Raw genomic sequence first — 26,173 nt, 5'->3', positions numbered from 1 at the left:
TCAGTATGCTATACCAAACATCCCAACAGACAGCCACCATTCTAAATAGCTATAGGCTATAATGACAAAACATGACATTGACGGGGGAAGGCGTTTTCAATTGGTAAACAGAAGACAGCAACACAGATCACTTTCTTAAGGCTTCTTAAGGTACTAGATACACCGCATGCACTGAAACGAAACGATGGCAACCATCCGCCTGTCAGCATCAAGTGTTCGACAGTATTTAGATGAAATGCTTAAACGCACACAACCGTCCGCTACCGCTAGAGCTCGGTGCATTTTGTCGACCATTGCCAACACTTTTTTTTCCCCAAAACAGTTCTGCCTCGCATGAGGGGGGGGGGGGGGGGCAGGTTAATTATAAGAGTAGGCATGAAAAAACATAACTAGGAAACAGCGAGCATTGTATCGTACCGAGCTAGTTTGCACGAAGCGACACTTTGTTGCTATTAAAGAAGGGAAAGAAGAAACAAGAAGTTATTTTCGCGCAAAAAGTGCAAAAGAGTACGCTGAGAGCCATGAAAGTAGTTAAGTTTACGTAGAGGTTAGGGCATGTCGGGATTTAGGTCCCGAAGGTGAGCCTGGCCTATCATGGAGGCCAAAGTATTTTCGACCACCTCGGGTTCTTTGAAGTGCACTGACATCGTTCAGCCCATGAGTGCCTTTTGCGTTTCGTCTCCAGTATGCAGCCGCCGCTGTCGGGATTGGATACCGAAACCATGCGCACAGCAGCTGAATGCCGATGGAACTGAAACAGACGTACTGTACGCAAGTTACGTATCGAACATCAATTCAGAATTTGCAGTTGCCTAACAGCCACGCTGACGTCACAACTTGTTGGAGCAGCTGCTTTTCGGAGCACAGTGTGAACGTCGTCTAAAGCCCACTTACGGAGCTTGACGCAAAGCCTGCGATCAGTGAAGTGAAATACACTTACCGGCTCCGGCATCTGGAAGTCAAGTATCTTTAATAGCATTCGGTCACACCAAATGCGATATTGATTACGGTTGCGATCGTGGTACACATGGTTCGACTTGTCACTTTCTCGTTTGATCGAACAAAGAATATATAGTGCAGCTGTGTTGCAACTAATACACATCTGGAGCTCCACGGCTGTTTCAATCCTGGTGGGCGTATATGTTCCCAAAACTGGGAAATGTAAACAGAATGACACTTGTATGCGCACCATTTCAAAGAGGAAACCGCTCCATTAGTCTGGCCTGTGGTTGGAGCCCTTGAGGTGATCCATGGCAATCTTTTTTTTTTTTTTCACACGGTGGTTTGCGGATCCTTGCTACTAATCCTCTCTAACTCTTATGAAGGCACTGAAGTCATCGCCAGCCTAGCTTCCCCTAATGTCGTGACGTCTCTAATGTGACGTGATGCACCCACCGAAGAATCAGATAATCTAAACAGAACTCTGAATGCAGCAACGTCGCTTGCGTGAGCTCGACCTGTCCCGCGCGGAGAATTCGTGAACGACAGGTGAAAGTCCAAGCCAGCTGCACTTTCTTCTCCAGTACAAGGAAATAATCGTTCTCAAAGGTCAACTTACCGTTGGTTACAGAACGAGGTGTGCGAGTCGATACACCTCCGGCAACAGCTGGGCTGTACGTTGTCCTATGCCGATGACGCTGCTGAATCGATGCTGAACCGGGGTCGCTCAGTGCGAGCAGCCGGTGCGGCGGACAGTAAAGGGGGGGGGGGGGGGGGGGCGAGAGTTGGACGATGCTAAATCCCGGCGGCGGCTGGGCGTCGCAGCTGCGTCGTCGTCGGCGCTGGGTGCATCCACGGGGAACGGCTGACCCACATCTCCTCCCCAGACGGCGGCGGCCGCTTCTGCATGCACGCCACTCGCCGGCGCGGCAGCGACCCGCCGACTGGCTCCTCCAGAAATTCCAGCCCGTGGCGGCTCTTACCATTGACCCAGTTAGGCAAGCTGGGAAGAAGAAGAAGGGGGGGACCAGGCGAGGCGTTTTCGGCGCGCTGCCCAAAAAGGCGGACATGCCGACCGTTAGCCCGCCAGTATAGACGCCAGATTACCTAAGCGGAAACGGGCACCCCCTCACTCGCCTCTCCCGGGGAATGCAGAGAAAGAAATGCCTCATCTGCCTTCCCTCCTCTCTCTTTTCTCTCTCCGCCTTCGTAATCCACCTCTCGCAAGCTGCGGTCGCCATTAAAGCTGGTCAAGCCGGGACCATAACTCATCGGTGACTCTGGGAGAATAGATAATGGCCGGGTCCGGAGGAAGGGGGCCAATGGGGTTCCTGCTGCTGGACTGGCCCGCGCACCTGTAATTTCACGGTCAAGGTCGCATCCTTCCCGCCGCCCTGGCCTAAACGGCTTCGTCACGCCGGGGCGCTGCGGTGGCCGCTGGCTTTGCTGTGCTGCTCGCGTGGAGGCCTGATCACGTGCAGGCTTCTGCGGAAGCGTCTTTTACGCCCTTCAGTTGCCATTCGTCCCTACATATGGCGCGATTCTATGCACGGGTTGATACCGGGTTTCTGAGCATTCTCCCTTGCCTCCTGGTAGCGTAACAGGGAGAGTCCTGAGAGAAGCTCGTCATGAATCATTATAAGTAACTCGTGCTTTCCTCTGCTTTACTCTGCCGCTGATTTTCGAGACGTTAATATAAGTAAATGCTTAAAATTTATAATCAAGTTTTAAATAATCTCTCGTGGTAATTCTGGGTTCCCGATGGTTAAACTGCCTGAAAGTAACCTTCCGTGGGATTAAAACGCCGCATTCTGCTTCAATTATGGACTAATTAGTCCATAGCATTCACTTAAACGCAGCCAGTTGGCTACACAGGAAGGCTTTGCAGCTTTCCCAGAATCTTCACCAGTCAAGAAAATTTCATCCTGGTGCGGGGATCGAACCCAGAACCACCGCCTATACGGGGCAGTCGCTCTACCACAGTCGTGAATTTTTTTTTTTTTTGGTGTAGAGCAATAAAATTTAACAGGCCTATTTGGAAGTTTACTGAATGCTGAAATCCAAAATTTCACTGGAAATGCTAAAGTTGTCTTGAAACTATAAATTTTTATATGATTTATTGCTACAGCAAGCATGCAGAAAGCATGACCTGACAACAAAACGCGGTAGGATACTGCAGTCAGTCTCACGTTTTACCCAAAGGAGTGGCTGATGGAGTTACATTCACCAAGCATTTTTAGCAGCCAGATTTTTTTTTTCTACACAGAATGTCATATTCAGGCATGGATAGTGCACTCATTATCGTTATGTCAAATTATGACCGAGGGAAAAAATGAGAAAGTTAAATATTTTACATCATACACAATGCAGCAAATCGAACTAAAAATTATGAAGAAATTGTTACGCTATGCTTTCTGCAAGCAGCGCAGTCAGGTAAAAAAAGAAAAACACTTTTGAGAACACTGGCATTTTCAGGGAGATTCCAGCCACTTTTCTTGCTGAATACGGTCACTAAAACATTTTTTTAAAGTTTTCGGGGAAAATATTTCTGAATACAATTGAAACGACCTCATAGATACAAAATCTGGTGCTTAGGCTAAAATTCGATTTTTTTGTTAAAATTTTCGCCGTTTCAACTCCTCATCCCGCTTCAACAAGTGTGCTTGAAAAAAAAAAAAAACTTGCTTCTGTTCCGGAGAAGTACTTAAGTTCTGCGCTCGATGTTATTTTCTGATTTCACTTTGTTGAGAAACTGAAATTTATTGAACTTGAATGAACGGAAGTAATAACAACTGGGATCAGTACACCAAGATTATCATAACACTGAAACCCTGGTAAAAAAAAAAACAACTTTATTCTCCCTAGAAATATCTGCAGGCCGATGCTATAGAGGCTGTCCAAATTAATCTTTCGGGGCCTTTGAAAAACCGACGATAAATTCCTAATCGAAAGCAGTTTTTGCACGCTGGTTAGCGATCAGGGGGACACAGTGTCACCGCCGTCGTCGTCAGTTTCTTAAATAATTGAAATAAATTATTAAACATTTTCATTACTGCATTTCGCTTGCATATCTGCATTGGGTGCTTACTATCATTCGCCCAATACTAGAATACGCAAATGTCGCTTGGTTACCGTACACGCAAGCTAACATAACTACGATTGAGGCTGTCCAGCGAAAAAGTGCGCGCTTTATCTGCAACAGATATAGGTGCACCGATTCTCCCACGCTGATGCTATCTGAGACTGGGCTTGACACGCTAGCTTGTCGTGCGACGCCTCACCGGCTGAAGTTTCTGTACATGATTTTGCATAACAAACTTAAAGTTGACTCTGCTAAATACATTACTCTGAACACTTCCAGAGAAACGCGTCACAAAAATGAACTTAACATACAAGAATATTTCTGTGCAAATAATACCTTTATGTTCTCCTTTTTTCCGCGAGCAGTGCGCGAGTGGAACTGCCTTGATGAATCGGTGATTATGCAACCCCAGTACTGAGAAGTTTTTGGCGCTAGCTGGCAAAAGTGTATTGTCAGGAAAGAAACTGTGATTTTTATTTCCTTTTTCTAACATTTTTGGTGTTTTTCGTGTATTTGCTTTTAATAAAAAAAAAACGCTAAAGGCGCCCGTGTGCTGTGCGATGTCAGTGCACGTTAACGATCCCCAGGTGGTCGAAAATATTCCGAAGCCCTCCACTACGGCACCTCTCTCTTCCTTTCTTCTTTCACTCCCTCCTTTATCCCTTCCCTTACGGCGCGGTTCAGGTGTCCAAAGATAAATGAGACAGATACTGCGCCATTTCCTCCCCCCCAAACCAATTATTATTATTATTATTATTATTATTATTATTATTATTATTATTATTATTATTATTATTATTATTATTATTATTATTATTATTATTATTATTATTATTATTATTTCCATGCATTTGTATTTCTATGTATTTGTATATTCCATGAATTTACTTGTACTTCTCGTGATCATGTAAGTAAGGAAAAGGTGATGATTACTTATGGGTTATCTTTGTTTTTGCTTTTTCCAATGCCCATTCTTATTGTCCCCATAATCTTCACTGTACTTTTTGTATACTGGAAAAAAGTGTTTATGACTGGTCGACAGTTTGCCTACGGCTAGAACCCACTCCTGTAAAAATCCCAGAAGCAGGGATTGACAGTATTGACAAATAAAAATAAATAAATAAGGCTGGCCGGTCTTAGTTCTAGACTGTTCTGTTTTGTAGAACTGCAGCACGCCATTGTTTCTAACTATTCGTCTCCGACTTCTCCCTTTATAGATTCATAATTATGCCTGAAAGACGAAGACAGTGGTAGACAAAACGCACTCAGCGACACCTGCGTCGCTCCGGGGAGGAGTGATGCGCCGTTCGTCACCGTCTTGCATGAGTGATTACGGGGATTAATTAAGAAATTTCACGGTGAATATCTCCAAGAAAAGGCGTGCTTCGATAATTCTACCAAATGGAGTAGTCTACTAATACGATGCCACGGTGTGTCTAATATAAACGAACACGCTGCATACTCGCAGATACTCAACAGTTTATGAACTGATTTTCGTTAACTAGGAGATTGCCGGCGGCAATTATACGCTTACATTGTGTCCGCCTGCTCGCATGACCTGCGCACGAAGACAGCTTGCTTGTATTGCTGATAATAAACTTTCTAAAAGGCTTGAAAGCATAATTATGCAGACACAGTGCTGTGCTACTGTATATAAGTTTAAAGTGCCTGCCAAATTTACTCTAGACCATTGACTTTCTTCTGGCAATATTTTTTTTCATGGTCTAGATCAGCGGTCGCCGTTTGGCCAATGTAAAAGTTGTATAAAGGTGTAAGTTACTACTTACAGCACCTGGCTACCTGTCGCAAACAGCTGTTTGGTTCCTTGAATGCTGAGCATTACTTCATTTTTCTAAAACAATTTTATAAGCCTACCGTGGTACCTTTAATTTTACGTTCTTTATCGAACGCTGGAACATCTCCCGTGAGTTATGCATCGAGACAACGTCATCGCGAAATCATAGGTTACTGAGGTGTGCTCGGTCACATAACTACTACCAAAGCAACCCTTTGAACACCTCGTGTAAACGTGCAGACGAATGACAACGGAGAAATCGTGTCTGACAGCCCGACACCTTTTCTGATTGGTTGGAAGTAAACTCCGCTAGATTTTTCTTTCGTTAATGCTCTTAATTTTCTTAGCCCTTACAGAAAAGAAAGCAAATGCCGTGGTTACCAAAAACACATCAATTTTAAGGCAAATGACCGCAATCATTTTAGCACAAGTAAATTACCATCTTGAGTTGAATAAAACTGGCATCATGGTCAAGCGAAACCCGGTTAAGTGGTTGGGGAGGTTGTTTGCGGGCTGAGAAAGAAATATATATAGTTTATATATATGGACAAGGCACCCCAGAGTTCGAAGAACCCCCGCTACGGGGCTGCGGTGACGGCTACTCTTTCAGTTTTTCTGACCACTTATGAGATAACAATTTGCGCTTTGCCCTTTCCGACGTCTGCATCCTCTCCTGCGAGGGCATGCGTTGGGGGCGACCGATGCCTGGGCAGGCCAGGCCAGGCCACAGCAACCGAAGCGTGCTCACCTTGGGCCACTGCGGGAAAGCGCTGTCGCTGAGATTTTTCTCATGATTGCGTTCCGGTCGTCCGTATCGCGTTCTCGATTAAGGGAGAGGCAGTGCGAGGCAGAGGAGGAGAATGTATCGGTGCCTTGCGGCACACAATTTGTTCGTAGCAGTCTCTGAAGTGCCTCGCGTTCTCTGGATGCTGAGCATTGTCGAGCACTGCTGGCATATATTACATCCTGCGCACCGTAAGGACATCGGCGGATTACGGCAATAGCGCACAATGCGTGCGTACCGTTTCACAACCCATTTTCGATCGCAGTCAGCTGTCATCCACTTCATCATCGAGCGTCGGCCTGTGTCTGCGGCCCGCAGTACGGACTAACCGACTGTGGATGTTAATTTCCGGTGCATGTGCTCTGTTTGGATCCACATTCTCCCTAAGGTTAGTCCTTTACTTTTTATCCAAGGAATTGGCGCCGCGGCCACTTTCATCAGCACTGCTGCGCCTCACCTTCCTGTGCCACTTGGAGCAAGCAGCACAAACTGAATAGTGTGTCGGAGGGAATGGGAACTGATCTCCACAATTTTCGCATGACATAACTACAGAAGCGAATAATAAAGATGGCCTGAAAGAGAAAAGAAGTCGCAAATCTTAAACAAAGTGGCGGACCACTTGAGTCCGCCGTTTCATGCAAAGCCGGCGAGGTGTCAAAGAATGCAGCTTTACCGCAAAAATGAAGCAAGTCGCTCAAAAGATGAAAGAGAGAAAACATTCGTCCGGAGAGCTGAAAGATGTTCATGAGCTCAGCAACTCTTTCTCTTCAATCCTGACGGAGTCCGTCGGCACGTGGTGCAAAGTTATAGTGAGCGACCCATTGCGTGATGCCACCCGTCGCGTGGAAGTTTAATAAGCAGATGAGTTCGTAGTGCCCTTTGAATGGTCATCAACTCGAGGCATTCAAATTGCTTCGATCGCCTTGCAAATAACTTGCGCTTAAATGAGTAATAGTGAGAATTACTTGCACTGCTGCCGTAGCGCTGCTTGAACCAAAGTAAATAAACAAAGAGCCGCTGGCGTCATTGACAAATTACAGCTCGCACGCAGTTAACCACAGACACGCAAAAATAAAAGAGACCCGGGGGGGGGGGGGGGGGTGTAGGAGAAAGCGAGAGAGCGGCTCTTTTGCTAAACAACGAAAGAAGAACAAACAGTAGGCACGTGGGCGGAAAAGTCTTAGTTTACTGTACTCCAAGACAAGGAAAAGTGAGGGAAAATCAGCTGTGACTCCGAGGGCCGGGTGGTGGTGAGCCAGTGCAAACTCGTCTCGGCAGACGAGTCTCTCTAACTGCAACCACACCAGACCCTGCCGACGATAGGCTCGCACATCTCCTGAACGACACGGTGAGCGACGAATTCCTAAGGCGATGCATCGAGTATAGAGAATCTTCTTTCACCAAGAATTTCGTGCATGTATGATAAATTGTCGCGAGCGAGGAGTGGTATATTAGGCGACAGCCGGAATGTGGTAGTTTTCCGTGGGTTCGCTTTTGTACGCGGACATAAGATGAAAACGTAGTGTGTCGACTAGTACTTTATTGAAAAAGCGCAAAAGCCACTTTGCACAAGACGCCATTTTCTGAGCACGCGTCCATGCTACTAAGATCAGTGTGCTAGGCCATTACGAATGATCACCGTCTCCACATGTAGCGTATAATGTAAGTTTCATAAATCGGACAAGCCGATGTTCATGCTCGGTGGAAGTTGTGATACAGCTATTGAAAACCTAACCTGTATGAGGCAAGAAATTTATATTTCATCGACCCTGCTGCCCCCCAGGAAATGGTAATTCGCTATGTGCAAAATCACGTCTCAGGAAAAGGATAAAACTGCCCTACTTGAAATTCTGGCCTTAAATAAACTCAGACTAGCAGTGCCTTTAGTCACCTCTACTTGCCATCTGGTCGCCAAGTTAGTTTGGGAGTTTAGAGAAATCATACGCGCTCCTAGTACGGCCTTAATTTTGCAGAATTATAGAAATACACTCAGCGAAGGAAAGCTGGTATCTTACAGTACTCTTGGGTTATAGACGGCTGTCGTTAGCATGCTGTAGATGTTGCGCGTAAGCGTATGTGCAGTATGTTAGCAGTATGTGCTCTGCTTCTAAGCTAGGTGCCATAGATGCTAATCTAACAACTTTAATGCGCTACATCATGCAGTGGTAGTGTATGTCAACTAAAGCTCACTTCCATCTGTAATGGGTTTCACCGTTACGTGAAGATTTTCGTAATGCTTACGGAAAGAGAGATGCAGTATCTTTCTTGGTGCGAACGACCTGCCTCTGGAAAACTGTGCGAGTATCCCAGTAATACCGAAATAATAAAAATGAACTCGAATAAGAGTACATACCTACCTATATGCGTGAAGTCACGTACTATATGTTCTCTCCCCGCAACTGCATCTTTTGAATAATTTTGTGTGTACCAGCCACTCATAGCCTATATGTAGCCCATTGAATATTAATGTTTCATATTTCGTATATATTCATGTTATGTTTTTAATGTAAAATGTTGGTTTATGATTTTAATATCAGTTTGTATTTCACCGGTTTGCGGCTTACTCAAATCTTGCTTAACTTGTGGCTGCTTCTACAAATGCGAGTATTAGTTGCTGCTTGGGAGTATTATAGTGGAATCTCGTTATAACGAAATGGTTTATAACGAGATAAAGTATACAACAAAGCAACGATTATTCGAAATAGAAGCTCGGTCAATACGGGCTATAATGTAGCTATGGGCTATAATGAACTAATCGCCGGGCCTCTTAAACGAGGTTCAACTTTGGTTGTTCCAAACGTAAGCGTATCTCTTCTAGAGAGAGCGGCTCGAGGGTCCTGCCATGAAGCTGAAGGCCTAATGAAAGCAGCTGATAATAAGCGTACAAAAAAAAAACCTTGCTCTCAATAACGGAGTTCAATCTTGTTACCACCGCGACATTTCTGCCTTGAGTTTCCCGAAACGGAAGTTGTTTGTCTGCGAACTTTGCCATGCCTTACCAGACGCAGTGCAAGCGGAGCACTATACCTGAGGAATGGCGGACCACGAAGACCTACTGCCAGCACATCTAGAAGACCGAGCGAAGGCGGAGTTGCACGAGACGTCCGAGCGACATGCGAAGGCTCTTGAAGAACTGCTTGTGCTGCTGGATGGTGGGTGCCTTGAGGACGCCGCGGCTGCTCACAACGTGACCTACATTTCACAGAGAATGAGTTTGCATTCTGTTGTTGGCTCCCTGAACTCATTTTATTCGTGCATCACGGATTCAACGAGCTGAAAGGCAGGGAACGAGGGCCCAACTACATTCATAGAGCTTTGTAAGCAGGACCAGTAGTTATTCCGCTTCGACAATTTACTTGACGCCTTGATAAACTAAGGGGTGTTCCAGTAAGCGGGAGTTTCCTGCCAGATTACAGGCGGTTACCCGTTACCAACGGGAACATCGTGCAATGTTCTTAGACAAAACGGTTTAGGTTGAATCATGTATACAACGTGGTATTGCTTGCTTTTTGAACTTTGTGTTGCTTTGAAGTTTTAGCCATTGCCCGCGCCTCTTTGCAGCTGAGTGCTAAGACTGTAGACTCGTCAAGCTGGCCCAACGGCAGCTTTCTATCTACAACACCTCCATCTGCATTTATCAAAAAGGAAATATAATTAGTTCGTTTACATAAATTAATACAGAATATTAACAAGTCCATATGACGGTGGTAAGGTGCAGCAGTGCGCATCATTCAGGGGAAGAATGAAATAAAGCAGGCTTTATTAATTTTTACTTCCCTCTTAATTTTTTTGCCTTCTCGCTACCCACAAATATTCAATTGCATGGTTTCAAACTGCAAACGCAGGTGAAGCGGCCGTGTTGAGAACGAGGACCGATCCAATGTTCCTGCTGCGTTTTCTGAGGGCCAGAAAATTCGACACCCCTGCTGCGTTCCAGCTGCTTCGCAACTACTACCGAATGCGATTCGAAAACCCAGATCTGTATCAGGATCTCTACCCTTCAAGCGTCAAGGAGATATTCGACTTGCAGTGCCTAGGTTTCCTTCGAGACCCCGATGCTGAAGGACGCAAGGTGTTCTTACTCAGAATGGGTAAAAGAGGCAGCGTAAAATGTTCTTCAACTCTGTGTTTGCACTGGGACGTGGTACCACTTCAGTGGCGATCGATTCTGTCTGTTAATTCCTGCGGTGTCAAGTTAAAGGACAAGCCTGCCGCATCCCCAACTTTTTTGCACATTACTGTTCCGATATTGCTCCTGCAGTGAACAGAATTGCGGTTCTGTGTTCTCCGCGCCGCTCGCAACACTATTCGTGGAGCGGCGATCACATGATCCCGGTGACGTCAAATGATCAAATTCGTTTCGACTCCTACCCGACGTATGAGCCGGAGCGGGCCTGCTCCTCTCATCTTGAGCGAAGTCTGCTTTGTTGTTCGACTGAGGGGGTATTGTATCCCTTACAAAAACGTTTTTAGACAGTCTATAGGCTGCCCATAGACTTCTGTCTCTACAGTATATAGACTGTCTATAAACGAACCCTAGAGGACAGTCTATAGGCAATACAAATCCTACAGACAGTCTATAATCAATACATTGATTTATGGCCATACACTCTGACTTGTATGCAATTGACTTGTACCTACTTAACAGACTATCAAGGCATTATTCTAAATGTAAGGAGCTAATTTGTATCTACTTAACAGACCATTAAGACATTATTCTAGAAGTAAGGAATTAACTTGTATTTGTACTTAACAGACCATCGAGACATTATACGAGAAGTAAAATATTAACTTATATATACTTAACAGACCATCGATACATTATTCGAGAGGTATGCAACTGACTTGTATCTACTTAACAGACCATCGATACATTTTTCCAGAAGTATGCAACTGACTTGTATCTATTTAGCAGACCATCGAGACATTTTTCCAGAAGTATCGAATTAACTTGTATCTATTTAACAGGTCATCACGACATTATACGAGAAGTAAGGAATCAACTTGTATATACTTAACAGACCATCGATACATTATTCGAGAAGTATGCAATTGATTTGTATCTACTTAACAGACCATCGATACATTATTTGAGAAGTATGCAACTGACTTGTGTCCACTTAACAGACCATCGAGACATTTTTGTAGAAGTATGGAATTAACTTGTATCTATTTAACAGGTCATCAAGACATTATTCTAGAAGTAAGGAATTAACTTGTATCTGCACTTAACAGACCATCGAGACATTATTCGAGAAGTATGGAATTAAATTTCAAATTTATTGGCTTTTCCAATTCGATTTTTTATTTTTCTCATCATTTTGTAGTTCGATTGGTCACTCTACAAATAGCGATGCGACAATGCTCCTCGACATGTATAGGGCGTAACGATACCCAAATGCATCAGGATTCTTCTGTACTTACGTTGATGCCTTAGCCATATATCGCCAGCAGTTCCGCATTTGCCTGTAGCCAAGGTACGCAACTAACTGCTCTGCCCTTGCCTTCTTCCATCTGGTCGCTTCCTTCAGGCAAGTGGAGTCCCGATGTGTGCTCGTTGGAGGCCATGTACAAGCCAAGCACTCTCGCCTGGGAGCTCGCGCTCGAGGAGGCAGGCACTCAGGTGAACGGCATCGTGGCGCTGGTGGACCTCGACGGTGGCTCGCTCAAGCACGTCGCCTCCATGTCGCCAGCGCACGCCTTCAAGATCGTCTACTGCGTCCAGGTGCGCAAAAGAAGAAAAAAAAAACAGCCGGTGCAGATTACATCAAAATATAGAGAGACCCAACCTCATTGCAGAAACAGTTTAATGACAAAGCATTTACCGAGAATAGACGGATTACACGTGGTGATGTGAACTAATGTCGACTACGATGTGAGCTAATGTCTAATACACCATTCTCAGGGGGAAAAAATGCATCGAAACATTTGATCACCTTCAACGGGGTGAACGCTATGCGTGTACCCTTGACTTCACGGAAAGGGCATATTGACCTCAAAACGTAGCAAATTGCAGTACCTCTTCAGTATTTTGTTGCGCCATAGGTTTATAGTCAGTGTCATTAATGTAGGCAGCTTCATTTCATTTCGCATCATTATCATCATCATCATAATCACCAGCTGCCGCCCAATGCAAGACAAAGGCTTCTCCCATTTATCCCCATTCATTCCTGTCCTGCGAGAGCTCCGGTTTTCCTATGCCCGCAGCCTGCCTAATGTCATCTGGCCACATGACGCTTTGGCGACCCCTGATACTTTTACCAGGGCCGACATGCGAAACACAGCGTACACGAAATTAGTTGCAGTAAAGCTTCCCTATGACATCACTATTTCTAATACGATATCATTAGAGTTAATTCGTCGTCACACCAAAATCACGCCGGTGTTCAGCGTCACGAAATTCGCCGACTGGTCGAGAGAGGTCACGTGACATTGTGACGCCATCACAACCTAACTTGTGGTCCACCGTGATTGGTCGAGACAGGGCACGTGGCGTCGTGACGTCATTACAACCTGCCCAGCTTGGCAGGCCTGGTGGTACGGGCGTCCGCCTCGGCTGCGGAAGATGGTCGGTTAGACACCCAGCGCCGGGCTCCCACCGGTAAAAATGGGTGCAAGTCAACCCCAGCCAGGCGCCCGGCTTCCTCAGGGGTGTGCGCGCGGAGCAGGTTCCGCAAACCCCGCTGCAGCCTTTCGCGGGCCAACCGAGTTTTGAACACTCAGCCTGCAAAGGTGTTTCGTGTTTCAATGCGAGGTGAAGAGTTCAAGCTTGTACGCTGTAACCAGCGCGCCTCAACAGACGTACAAATTCAACTGTCACTACTGAAGTGGCGTCCTTTACCATCCCAGGAATACCCCACATTTATTGAGATGCCCTTTAAGAGCCTCTTTAATAATTGGTCGAGGCATGGCACGTGACCTCGTTACGTCATTACAACCTGCCCACCAGGTTGTGAGCAACCTAGTTTGTACACTGCAACCTAGGTAGACAATCGAAATAAGAAATGAAGAAAAAATTGGCTTTTGCTAACATCCGCACAGTCACAGCATAGCGGATACCTTCTACTTGCATCTGTAAATCCGAATATGGCTTTAATGTACCGACAATTGCAATAAACTGAAGCAATCAGAAGTTGCAACAGAAGCTACGAGAAATGTGAAACCTAATGCTGCCGCATTCCACTGTTAAGTTGGCTTAAGCGTCCCTATAGTTTTTTTATGTGCGAAAGTATGTTAGGTAAAACTAGCTCTCAGTGAAATTTAATTCACTGACTCACATGCATAATGTATTCTTTCCCTGGCTATTTTTCATTCCTTTTGCTAGTTAGTGACCGTTCATTAATTCAGGCTAGCAGCAGATGTTTTTCAGAACAAATCAGCTGAATATTTACTTCAATAAAACTTCTTTTTAGGCTAGTTGGTGCATTTTGAACCAGTCATTGCCATTTGAAAGAGCCATTGCGTCGCACTGTATGGAATCCTGTCTCAAAAAATCGTGACCGCATCAGATGCAAACGAGTTTTCAGAATCAGATTAGCCGACTGTTTGCGGCAGGTTTCCCCCTTCGGTCTTGATTGCTGTTGCTGAAGCCATGCCTCAGAAATTGAAGACTGGTACAAGAAGACTGAATGACGACCGTCGGAAGGCTGATAAGCCTGTGGTTTTGCCATACCTGCACAAGACTTCGCGCAACATCAAGAAAGTGGCCAACAGGCATGGTGTGTCCGTTGTATTTTTGGCATCCAACACACTGGGAAAGTTATGCCCACGGATTTGCGGCTCCAAAAAGAGAGGACGCCAGATACGACAAAATGCACTCCGTTTGTCAAGTGCTCAACAGGCGTAATTTATGTCATTCCCATGACGCGTGGAAAGGTTTATGTAGGCGAAACAGGCCGTTGAATCAACGAACGATTGGGGGAACATGCCCGAAATTTAAGTCAGTTAAAAGATAAGTACGCACATTTGGTTGCGCACGTAATTAAGTGCAGATGATACGTGGCTCTTTTGTATGAGACTAGGAGTCTAGGTAAGAGTGCCGACAAGACTGCGCGTGTTAGCCTGGAAGCTTACTATATTAAGAGATATGGCGACACTTGCATTAGCACTCCCTCATTATCACTTTTTGCAGCAGAGGTACACTTTTTAGAAGCAGCTAACGCTTGAGTTTTTCATGTCCTGTTACTTGATTGGGCTTGCTGTTATCTTTCATGATTGTACGCTCTCCACCTTTTCCCCTCTATCTCTCGCCTTATTTAAGGCGTGCCTTCCCGCAATAAAATTCAGTTGTTAGTCAGCGCTTGTGGCTTGTCTTTTCTTCCTGTGTGGTTGCATTCTTTTGCGCTGCTCCTTGTTCTTGGTGAATATTTGCTGTCACAGTGCTGAATTTGTTTCAATCTGCATTTGCAGGAATGCTACCCGATACGCCTGAAAGCCATTCACATCGTGAACCAACCGCTATTTTTCACTCTTCTCTTGCGATTCTTGAAGCCTTTGGTGAAGAACAAATTTTTCCAACGGGTGAGTAAAGAAAGCACGCGAGCGTTGTCATGTGTCTCATCGCGCAGTAGTACGCAGTCACCTCGGAGTAGGCTTTTGTTATAGAGAAAAACAAATAAAAAAACACTTGCGCAACCGTCGAAGAGATGCAAAAGCCGTCTACACTTGCTATTGATATGAAGGCCCGATATGTTCGAGTGCTGTCCGCAACTTTTGAATTTTACAGCAGCGGAGAAACATGGCGAAATTAGAGCGGTGATATAGAGCGGCTTATACTAAAGAAATCATGACAGGACACGTGGTAATCCCTGTGGTGCATGGAGCTTCTAAACCGTCTGTGTGCTCATAAGGTGGCCAGTGACCTGTTGTACGAATTCGTCCTCACGAGGCGAAGAGTCCAGCACGCGCACACAACGCGCCGATTTGTTCTCTAAACGTTAACCAAAACTACCTTCGAACTATGTGGAAATGCATTTTTGGTTTTAGAGATGCTGATTTCAAGCCGATACCATGAATTGAAAGGCCGTTCTTATTTCAGCGAGATTTACAGAGGATGCTTACAGTTTCACCATGTATTTTTAGTCGGCGATGAACTAATCATTCCATACGACGAAGCCTTTAGGTCATTTGGAACATTAATTTTTGTCATTAACTTTGTGCGGCGCTAACTGTCGACGAGCGTCTATAAATCTATGCCACAAGGTCACTTAAAGTTTAACTGTGTACTAATTCAAGCAGCTTATTGCAAACTCGCCTCGGCTGCCTTCAGAGGTGCACTGCAGAGTGTTTTTTCAAACTATCAAACATAAAACAACGCAGAGATGAAACACACGAACGCCACTTCCTTTCCGGGTCGATCTTGGTAGTTCAAATGCATTTTTTTCAGCGTAAGCTAAGACAGGACGTAGGAACGCTCAAGGAACGCTGAACTGGGAGTTCAGCGTTTGCCCTGCGTGTGCCTCTTTCCTGTGTCCTGTCTAATTTTGCGCTGAAAAAATGCATTCCACCAACCAATTGAGATCGACTAGGCCATCTTTCTACTGTAACGATCTTGCGTGCCCTGTTTTTCCCCTTCGTTACTTCGGATCAAATGGATGAAACAGTCGCTGCTCACTAAGATTTAGATTTGCTTATTTAGTTATTTGACACTGAGACATTTGTGGATGCATTGCTGGCAAAGAGCGAGGCGCAACGCGGGGGCATAAAGCTATGCATACTGTGGAAGAATCAATCAATCAATCAATCAATCAATCAATCAATCAATCAATCAATCAATCAATCAATCAATCAATCAATCAATCAATCAATCAATCAATCAATCAATCAATTGAAATTTAATACATTCATTTCAAGGTAATATTACACTGGTAATCATTTATAGCGTTCAAGGGGCAGCTGTGAAATCTAACAAGACAGAACAAAACAGTGGATGAATTTGGCGGTAATGGGACGTTCGAAGGGTCTGTTACTAAGACTCATCTGAGATGCGCTTGGTTTTTGCTTAATCTTATCGTAGCATGTGCCTTCGCTGCTTCGGTAAACGAACAAGGAACTTCAGGAACGGAATAATGCCAAGGCAGCTGCTCACTGCCGCACGGAAAACATGCCTGATTCATACGCAGTTGCATTTAGCATATTCCCTTAAGCAGAGATGCCTGTTGCCTTTGAACCGATGCATCCAAGGCGCCTTTACTTTATATTTCTGCGTTTTATACGGCGTTTTTTTTTTTTGGAATCGCAGCTCCACCTGCACGGAAGGAACTACGCCAGCCTCCACGAATACCTCCCGCGCGAGATCTTGCCCAGCGAGTACGGCGGTGAGCGGGAGCCCTTCGACAACTCGGAGTTCGTCGACGCCCTTCTGCGGAACGAGGAAGCCTTCAAGCTGCACGAGACATTCGGATACCGGCAAAGGTCGCTTTCCCCGGCTGCCACCCCCCGAGCCGCTGGCAGCTTTCCCCCTCGCGACTCCCGGGTGGAGCTCGCGCAGAAGCTCTGGCGCCGGTTCGCCCATTCGCCGCTGCTCCCAGACGACGTGTCCGAGGGATCGGTGCAGGCGCAGACGATACAAAAGTGCTTGCGGAAAATGGAAGAGTCCAACGGTTGATAACTGCCACCGATTCGCCATTGGGAAGGACACGCAGAATTCACAGAGGTTAAAACTGAGATAGGTGAACGTTGACACCCTACACTTCCACTCTCGATGTTGCAGCCCCTATACATACGTATCTATTAAACGGCGTGCGCTAACAGGACGTACACAGGAAACTTGGAGACAGAGGAAAGAAGCGCACGCCGTTTAATAGAGATGTACCAACTAGCCCCGTCAGAAAGTTCTACTATACATACGCTGTCAAGCCACAGTACACATCCGCTCGGCTCATGAATACAAATGCAAGACAGCTGCTTTTAGCAACATTTTCTTGCAATTATTCGTGAGTGGAATCGACTGCCCTCCGGTGCTGCAGTTAGATTTTCGAATAACACATTCCAGTCTTCTCTGTGCCATGTCAAGCCGTTTCACTCGTAAAATCTGAATGCCGCCGAATTATGCCTGAGCGCAACTGCAGCGCTAGCAGGATTCACGCGGTATACCACAGTTGTCCTTAAATTTGCACTGTATTTTTGTTGTTGTGGCTGTTCCTTTTATGAAATGCATTTTTCGTCTTTTTTATTAGTTTTCCATGCATTTTACACGTGCCCTGCGTTCATGTTCCTGCCTGTTTTTTTTTTATGAATGATTGCGCTGTTATTTCTTTGTCATTTACTTGTATTTACCGTTTATAGTTACCGGTATTATCATCCCCCCTCCCCCACCGTAACACACGCCTTGGCGCTGTGGGTGCAAGATAAATAACGATAAGCAAACAAATAAATACATACTTGCGGCATGCAGGCGGCGGCCGTGAGGTAGGCTTGCGCTTAACAGCAAATGAATTGGCTGTAAGCCCAATACCAAGCGAGCAGAGAAATTGCACGAAGCCCCACTGCTTTGATCAACTGCAAAATGCCTAAGTTTCCAGCACCGTCAAAGGAGGAGGAGGTAGAAAAATTCAGGGGGGGGGGGGGGCACTTTGTTGACCTAAAGGGCGGTGTGGCGAAAGCCTTTAGCGCGGTGTTCCTGTTTGTGTCACTGATGTGTGGTTAAAATGTTGATTAAGTACACAATTGTTTGTTAATCTTAAATGCTGGAGACACTGAGAGCGTTTGGGAAGGATCCGTCTGATTCGATGCCTTTCCGCAAACTCTCTCCAGCGTCCTTACGCTAGACAAAAATTATTGTGGGACTATAAAAACAACAACAAAATAATGTGTCCCTGCCCATGCCACTAAGTATAACGGGCTTAACAGAGGTTAGATTTGGCTAAAGAAAAAACAATTGCCCTGCCCGCACCGTTACGGGCTTAACATATATTCGATTACTAAACATGACCTTCGCCAAAAGGCCGAGAAGCAAGGAGAACTGCATATGCGATCGCAGGAAGTGGCGTAGTCGTTAGTACGCTTGGCTGCGGAACGGAAGAATGGTGTTTCGAATCCCGCCGTGGAAAAGGATTTTTTTTTCTTATCGAGTTAATTTAGTGATCGGTGAGACATGACTTGAGACCAGACACGACCTGAGACAGGACAAAGTCATGGCCTCAAGTATGAGCCATTGAAGGCTTTCGCATTAATTAATAATTATCAGGGGAATGTTTCTTACGCTAGTGGGTTTGGGGTCCTCACACCAGGACTCCACTGGCTTGAGCTCTTAGACGGAGTTGTTTTATGAGGGCTCGTTGGTCCTCGATACGATCGCTGGTCAGCATCGCCTCCCACCGCTCGAATGACGTGCACTATGTCTGTAAGTGGTTCGGTTGCGCCCCGCATCACCACGAAATGTGGAAGAGTGTTGGGTGGGCCTGACACCATAGGCATGTATCAAGGTATAGTGTTGGGTGCATGAGGTGCAGATTGTAGAGATGAAGGAAAGTACAGCTCTGAGTGCTTAGTGACGTGATCTCCGACCGCATGCAAAGACAGGAAACTAAGATATGAAAAAGGAAAGAAAGAACTGCACAGGAAGAAGAAGTGTCGTAAATGTCCTCCCTGTCCTGGTTCCTGTGTTATAAACACTCACACTCCGGCTGCTGCTACTCCCGCAGGATGAAAGCGCCTGATTGAGAATATGCTCCATAAACTTCTTGTGTGACGAAACACATGGTTTAGATGTGAGATATGGAATGGAGGTCGACACTTGAGGAAGCTGAAATCATTTACTTATTAGTGCATGCTGCGATGTGAGTAGAATATGTATATGAATCTTCTGTATATTTATGTGCTACTTTTTTTTTGTAGCGACATGCGCCTGAGTGCTTTGTGCTACTTGCCAGTCTTAGAGCCATATTAGGTGTTGCTACAACGGAGCAATCGGTGACATAATAATCGCAAGGCTAGCACCACCAGGTGTTTACAACAACCCCAACTAAACTGTGCTGAACTCAGTGCCTCTCATCATCTGAGGCTGACTCCAATAAAAAAAGGCTCCACGGGATACGCCCAGCGTAAGTGAGACTGACGAGTAACAATGCGACCAATCAGTTAATAATTGCGTGAGGTTGCTCGGGATGAGTAACCTAGGTCTCACGAGTGCACTGGTGGCAGTACCTCCCATCGCAAAGCAGTGGCGCCCTGCACAACTGCGCCAGGAGTGGTATGAGGACTCCTAGGGATCTAAGAATGGAAAATAGAGAATGTCCAATTTCGCATACATGCGCATTAATCCATTAAAGCGTCCCCTCCAATTTTTGTTGTGATGGCGGTTGTATGCCTTACCGTTTGGATTTTGCTTTATTTTGGGCACTGAACCGGCCATTTGACGTGCATTTTACGTACTTCTCGCAGTAAACTTCCTTCTGGGCCGTTTTTAGAGGACGATTGTTCACTTAATAAGGCACCCGTTTTTAGTTTTCAGCGTAAAAGCACTGCCGTCCGACCGTGCCAACGCCGACTGTCGGAGCGCATTTACTCGTTCTGAACTTTCTCAAATGACTTCACAATCCGGTAACTACACTTTTATGAAAATATAAAAGGTAAGGGTCCGTTATTCTGATATGTAGCAAAATCTTTTAAAGGGTTTCCATCGATCGCATCGAACAGTTAAGACCACCATAGAAAACCAATGGGAGCACTGTTGACGATAGCAGAAACGTTAATAGAACAAAAAAATACTGGACTGCCGTCGGGTGATCTGCGGATATATTGATTCTTATAGTGAAATCTTACATAATACGAAAAAATTGCGCTTATAAACGGTTTCCGGCTCAAAAATGCTTTTGTCAATAATTGCTGGGTATGAGCCACTGCGTAAGTTGTGCGTCGTTGGACCAAGTAAGTGTGTGAATCTTCGCTGAAATGAAAATCTTGCGGTCACTCGCTTGACAAGACTGCACGCTACGCTCGGCATCATGTGGCGTCTATTCACGTGATGTACCACGTGCTTCAGGGAAGGAACTACGACCCTTTAAAAACAGCCGGGAGGATCATTTTCGATATTTTTTCCCCTTTCCCTCATTTGCAGAATCATGCCAAATAAATTTCTTTTCTGACTGGAATTATTTGATCCTTTTTCCGCACTTCGGAGGAGGAGGCAAACATTTCTGGGACCGTGATGAAGTACGGACGAATGGTTCATCTGGGATATTCCATCGCGTTTGAACATTCTATGAACCGTTTCTCTTCAAGGGTAAACTGTCACACAGACAGACACCTGTCTCTCTGTATGTGTATTGTGCGAGGGCTGGCGCATGAATTCATCGTTGATTTCCCGGTTTGCACCACCAGCGCCCTCTCGTCCGGGCGACGCTAAGCAAGACGAGATTATGTCTTTGGCATGTGACGCCAGGAGCCGCTACCTCCGTTATGGTGGGCGTATATGTGGCCGCATGCCTGGCTGCCTTAAGTTTAATATTACCCACAAGGAAAGCTGGCTGCGCTGCACTTCATCAACCATGGAGAGGCGCCGGATTACCGGCACGATAAATTTCCTATTTGTCGCCATTGAACACATCAATCAGCAGCGCCCTCAGCAGTGGTCTATTTTCACGGATTCAAAAGCTGCCCTCCAAGGCTTTCAAGCTTCTCTTCGCCGTGGAATCCAGGAACAACAAACTGGTCGCGGAAATCCGACAATCACACCACTGTGCCATAAATAAAGATAAATAAAGGGCCGACATTATCTACCAATGGCTACCGGCAGGGGCACAGCGGCATAGCAGGCAATCACCGCGTGGTTGAGGTCGCGCGAACAGCTCACCACGACGGCGATTTCGTGCCGATCCCCTTTTCGAGATCAGACGCAGCGGGTACGCTTCGCGCTCTTGCGCGGGACATAATGCTTGCGGCGTGGAATTCCGGCCAATTTTCCAATTCACGTTTAAAGGCCTTGGGCCCAGATCTTAATCTCCGGCTTCCATCCGGCCTACCACGACGTGAAGAAACTTTGCTGTGTCGCCTGTGGCTTGGTGTTGACTCATTCTTAATAGGCATGGCTGATAGCCCTGCATGTGCAATCTGCGGGTATGACGAGACTATATCCCACATTCTTTGTGAATGCCTTACCTAGAGCGCTGAAAGTCAGTCTCTCTGCCGTGCACTGGAGCGTCTAGATCCACGCCCACTAACAGTAATGAAGATTCTCGGCCACTGGCTGCGGCGATCGTCGGCGGTGAAGGCCTCCAAGGCACTGCTACGCTTCTTGGGAACTTCTGGCCTGCACTATAGGCTGTGAATTTTACGAACGCTGACTTTTCATAGTGACTCTCCTTTCTCTTTCATTTTTAATCCCCACGCCCCTTTCCCAACCGATCAAACCGATTATTCTTTAGGTTAACCTCCCTGCCTTCTTCTTCTTCTTCTTCTTCTTCTTCTTCTTCTTCTTCTTCTTCTTCTTCTTCTTCTTCTTCTTCTTCTTCTTCTTCTTCTTCTTCTTCTTCTTCTTCTTCTTCTTCTTCTTCTTCTTCTTCTTCTTCTTCTTCTTCTTCTTCTTCTTCTTCTTCTTCTTCTTCTTCTTCACCCCAGGTATATGGCACCTCCCTGCCTTTCCTCTTCTTCTTCCTCCTCCTCCTCCTCCTCCTATTTGGTTTGGCTATTGTTAGGCATGAAACGTAGATTCAGCCCTAACAATGCGGCAAACGTCGAAGAAATGCTCTGAAAGTTTCCCTACCAGCCTAACAGTCACATTAAATTTATTAAAGATGGGAAAAATGCGCTAATAAAATAATTTCACCTGAGCGCCGGCGAGAGAGTCGAGGGGCAGCTGCCGATTTCGAGGCGAAATCCACGTTTTCGACCCAATAATGGTCACGCCAATTAGGAAACCTCGGCTCGCCTCATGCCTCGTCTTCCCGGCTTTCCCGTGGTGGATTAAGCGCCCTTTAAGAAACGCGCGTAGATGGTGGCGGTATCTTTCCCTATAGGTATCAGTGAGAAAGTCTATGCCTGGCCGTGCAATGGGCCTCACCGTCGTTGTGCTGCAGGAGCATGTGCAGGGGACTACAAAATGGAGGGGACTAATAATAATAGTAATTGGTATTGGGGGGAAAGGAAATGGCGCAGTATCTGTCTCATATATCGTTGGACACCTGAACCACGCCGTAAGGGAATGAGAGCGTGTTTTCGTGATTCCCAGTGAGCTAAGAAACGACTGGGAGCAGCGCGTGTTTTCGTCGCGTGAGTTCCTTGGGGTTTACAATAGAGCAAGATATCTTTCTACCAATGCATCGTTTCAGTTCGGTTGCACACACCTTATTTTTATTTTCAATGAAATCGATTATTGTCCCATCAAATGTGCATTCATTTTCCGATGGTATACGCTTTCCGAAGGGCGTATTTCGAGTGTGCAGCGATGGACCGAATGATGGTGCATATGGAGGTAAAAGTGTGCGCTTGGTACGGGACGGAAGACGAGCAATCAGTGCAAGAGATCGAAGCTAGTTTTACAGTTTTTCGCTTTCCGCAACCTATATGCTACGTTTTGGCTCTCCTTTGCAGTCGCCGCCAAATCATGGCGCACCCCCCCCCCCCCCCCAAAATATCCCAATGCCGATATATATATATATATATATATATATATATATATATATATATATATATATATATATATATATATATATATATATATATATATATATATATATATATATATATATATATATATAGAACTGTGGTAATTTTACAGAAAGTTCTCCTACATTAGAATCCGACGGCAAAGCGCAGGCATCTCTGCGTCGCTCATATAGAGGCAGAATTCTTGTTTCTGCTGGCCCTGCCGCAGGCTTCTTCGCAGGCTGAAATGCATGTGTCTAAGTAGTGGTAGTAAGTGTTTAATGCAAAATAAAAACAAAAAGAAAGGTAAAAGATTTTTGTTAACACCGGCATCTGCCATCACTACGGCGGCGGCAGCTGAGCTGGGGCAGCGGAAATAAAGGTAACAGGCAGGTTGAAGAAGTTCAATGAAAGAGGTAAGGGGACTGTAAGAAGGGATAAAGGAAAAGGTGATAAATACACTATTTACATACCGACACAATAGATTTGTACAGGTTACGCGCGTGCGGAGTCAATTAAATAAAAGAAAAACACACACGCACACTTTGCACACAACAGCTGGGGGGCACAACAGCTCGATGCCTTTACTTTCCTCTCAAAATTATTTTCTTTCTGATTAATTCTTCAAAATTAAGTTATTCCATCCACGCCGCTTTGTTTATTTGATTTTCCTTCCGACTTCTTCAAGGTCTCTTAAAATTCGTGATTTTCTTTTACTCTGAGATTCCTCTATATTTATGAGCCGCTTGAGATAAACCTGGATGACTTTTTTCCTGTTTGGATCTGCACCAAACCCAGGCCAGTCCCCCACCACGGGACGTCAAGCCCGTCCGTTCGAGGAATGCACAGAAGCTCACCAAGGTTCGCTCACGGGTGCGTGCACTGCCCTGCGGCCACAGTAGCGTCTTGAGTGAGTCTGGTAGCATGCGCAGCGCCCTGTGGGCCGCGAGCATATCACGACGAGCGTCTGCGAACGCGGCACAGCGAAGGAGCAGGTGCCCCAGTGTCTCCACTGCACCGAATCCATCACACACATCAGCGTCTGAGAAGCCCAATTTTCCTTTCACGACATGGCAACGAGACGGCGTTGCAATATTAACACTGTAATGAACAGAGCAAAGCAGCTCGAAGAGATAAAAAGAAGAAAGCTGAAATAATTTCGCTCAAGGAAACAGATTTTGGCACATTTTAAAAATCTGATCGAAGCCAGCCACGCAAATGAAAAATAACATATTTATGTTCGTTTTAAATAGATCGCAATGGAAGGCTGCGGGCTCACTTCGACCACCTGAAATTCTAAATGGTGCGCTGAAGTCATGGTGCAAGAGCGTTTTCGCGTCTTTCCGGAAGGGTGCGGCAGTCTGGTGTCGTCGACAGCTACGAACTCGTGATGAGCCACCCGTCTACGGTGGCTCATAGTATCTACGGCGTTGGACAGCTGAGCTCAAGGTCGTGACGGTCGCATTTCGATCTAATGAGAGAACACCCGCGTGCTGTGCGATGCTAGCGCGCGTTAGAGAAGGGTAGGCACCTAATTTTAGTTTCATGTTTTCTCCTCTGTGATGCACAAGGCATTAGGTAAACGGATCATCACGAGGTATTCTCTTACCACAGCAAAGTAACTGTTAATTTGAATTTTTCCTGAGTCTGTTTCTTTTCCGTCAACCGAACGATGATTTTCGGGTAGTAATTACAGCAACGTTACTTTTTCTCTTGGTCAAATGTTGATTGAATGTTCTTAATGTTTTTCTTTAACGTTTTGTTATGTGGTAAATAACCACGGAATTATTACTTAAACATTCGAACAACATAAATGAAACGCTCTAAAAAATGGTGCAGCCAGCCTGCAAAAGCGTGCAGCCCCATTTGTGAAGGTACACAACGGTTTTCGAGGACCAATAGTGAGGCCGACAGCTGAGCTCCACAAGTCAGCCCAGCATGAAACTCATACACTCACCTCCGAATTGATACCATGGAGGCAAGCATATATATAGTCATTACTGAGGGGTGACCCATGAGTGATAGTGAGAAATGGGTGATAAGCAAAGCTTCCCCAAAAAATAATGCGGCCCCGCATGCAATTATGGCAAGCACAATAAAAGAAATGTAGTTAAAAGTCTGCTATTTAAAAAAAAAAAACACACACACCTTCACTGTAAGAACACTTAAGAAAACAAAAATTACTTGGAACGTTAAGCTAACGTTTATGATACAACATATAACATTATTTGTTAGTTTTAACATTTTATAATAGCATTTAAATGAAAGCACTACAATAGTGCTTACTTTGAATGTTAAACGAACGTTTTTCGTACAACATATAACATTATTTGTCAATCTTTAGTATTAATGCAGCGTTCCAATCTAATATGTAAAGTTACCGGAACTTGGTTTTTGTAACACTATTTTAATGTTCGATGCGACCTGAGCTGTGGCGTCAAAGGTAGCTTTGGGTCACTTGAGACATGAAAAAAAAAATAAACTGAAATATGATCACTGATACGTCATTTGTTTTCATGTTATTCCGGCTCTTGACGCGAGCTGGCCTAAGCGTTGTGCGATTTATAACTACATGTAATCAATTGTACTTTTTGCACGCCTCACATGACCCAGACCTTTGACGTCGCAGCCGTTGTTAAGTTGATTAAACTCAAACGGCATCAAGGAGAAATTTCATTATAAATTATTAAATTTCGAAGGGGGATATCACTGGGTGATGCATGCATACTAATGTATAACGCATCAGTTCAAAGAAAAAAAATACGCTAGTAAAATCTTTGTGTCTATGCTGCCGTAAAGAAGCCTAGGTGGCCAAAGCTAATCCGGAGCCTTTCACTACGACCTCCCTAAAAGGTCACGCACAGCTCTGGGACGTTAAACCCCCATGTCATACTGTATCCTACCATATTCATCAGAGCATGTATGCATTGCTTGTGAGTTACCGAAACAGTGCGCTCAGCCGCTGAGGAATCTTAATACATTTCTTGCA

At 45.3% G+C, this 26,173-nt stretch overlaps 2 protein-coding genes across 5 annotated transcripts in view; one reads left to right on the top strand and one right to left on the bottom strand.

Annotated features, from left to right (window-relative positions):
- LOC144129222 (alpha-tocopherol transfer protein-like) overlaps positions 1-12,073 on the bottom strand; it is a 36,176-nt gene extending 24,103 nt beyond the window's left edge. Inside the window, exons 1-2 of one of the 2 annotated variants that reach the window (XM_077663213.1) lie at positions 12,025-12,073; positions 1,559-1,942 (exon numbers count right to left, since the gene is read on the bottom strand). The gene's annotated coding sequence lies outside the window, so the exon portion shown is untranslated. The remainder of the gene's footprint in view (positions 1-1,558; positions 1,943-12,024) is intronic. The other variant, XM_077663214.1, reaches the window with a different exon arrangement.
- On the top strand, positions 6,653-20,635 carry LOC144129220 (alpha-tocopherol transfer protein-like). 3 transcript variants are annotated; one of them, XM_077663210.1, is made up of 6 exons: positions 6,657-6,988; positions 9,603-9,752; positions 10,446-10,691; positions 12,132-12,325; positions 15,010-15,120; positions 16,841-20,631. In XM_077663210.1, the coding sequence occupies exons 2-6, from the start codon at positions 9,635-9,637 to the stop codon at positions 17,204-17,206; spliced, it is 1,035 nt and encodes a 344-aa protein (XP_077519336.1). In that variant the 5' UTR covers positions 6,657-6,988; positions 9,603-9,634; the 3' UTR covers positions 17,207-20,631. The 3 variants fall into 3 exon arrangements, with proteins under 3 accessions (XP_077519338.1, XP_077519336.1, XP_077519337.1); XM_077663211.1 differs by lacking the exon at positions 6,657-6,988 and adding an exon at positions 7,702-7,948 and having other exon boundaries at positions 16,841-20,632; XM_077663212.1 differs by lacking the exon at positions 10,446-10,691 and having other exon boundaries at positions 6,653-6,988; positions 16,841-20,635.
- The last annotated feature ends 5,538 nt before the right edge of the window (positions 20,636-26,173 follow it).

This window comes from Amblyomma americanum, chromosome 4, assembly GCF_052857255.1.
Source record: "Amblyomma americanum isolate KBUSLIRL-KWMA chromosome 4, ASM5285725v1, whole genome shotgun sequence".
Taxonomy (NCBI): domain Eukaryota; kingdom Metazoa; phylum Arthropoda; class Arachnida; order Ixodida; family Ixodidae; genus Amblyomma; species Amblyomma americanum.
Note: the sequence above shows the minus strand (reverse complement) of the source record. Positions and strands in the feature narration are given on the sequence as shown.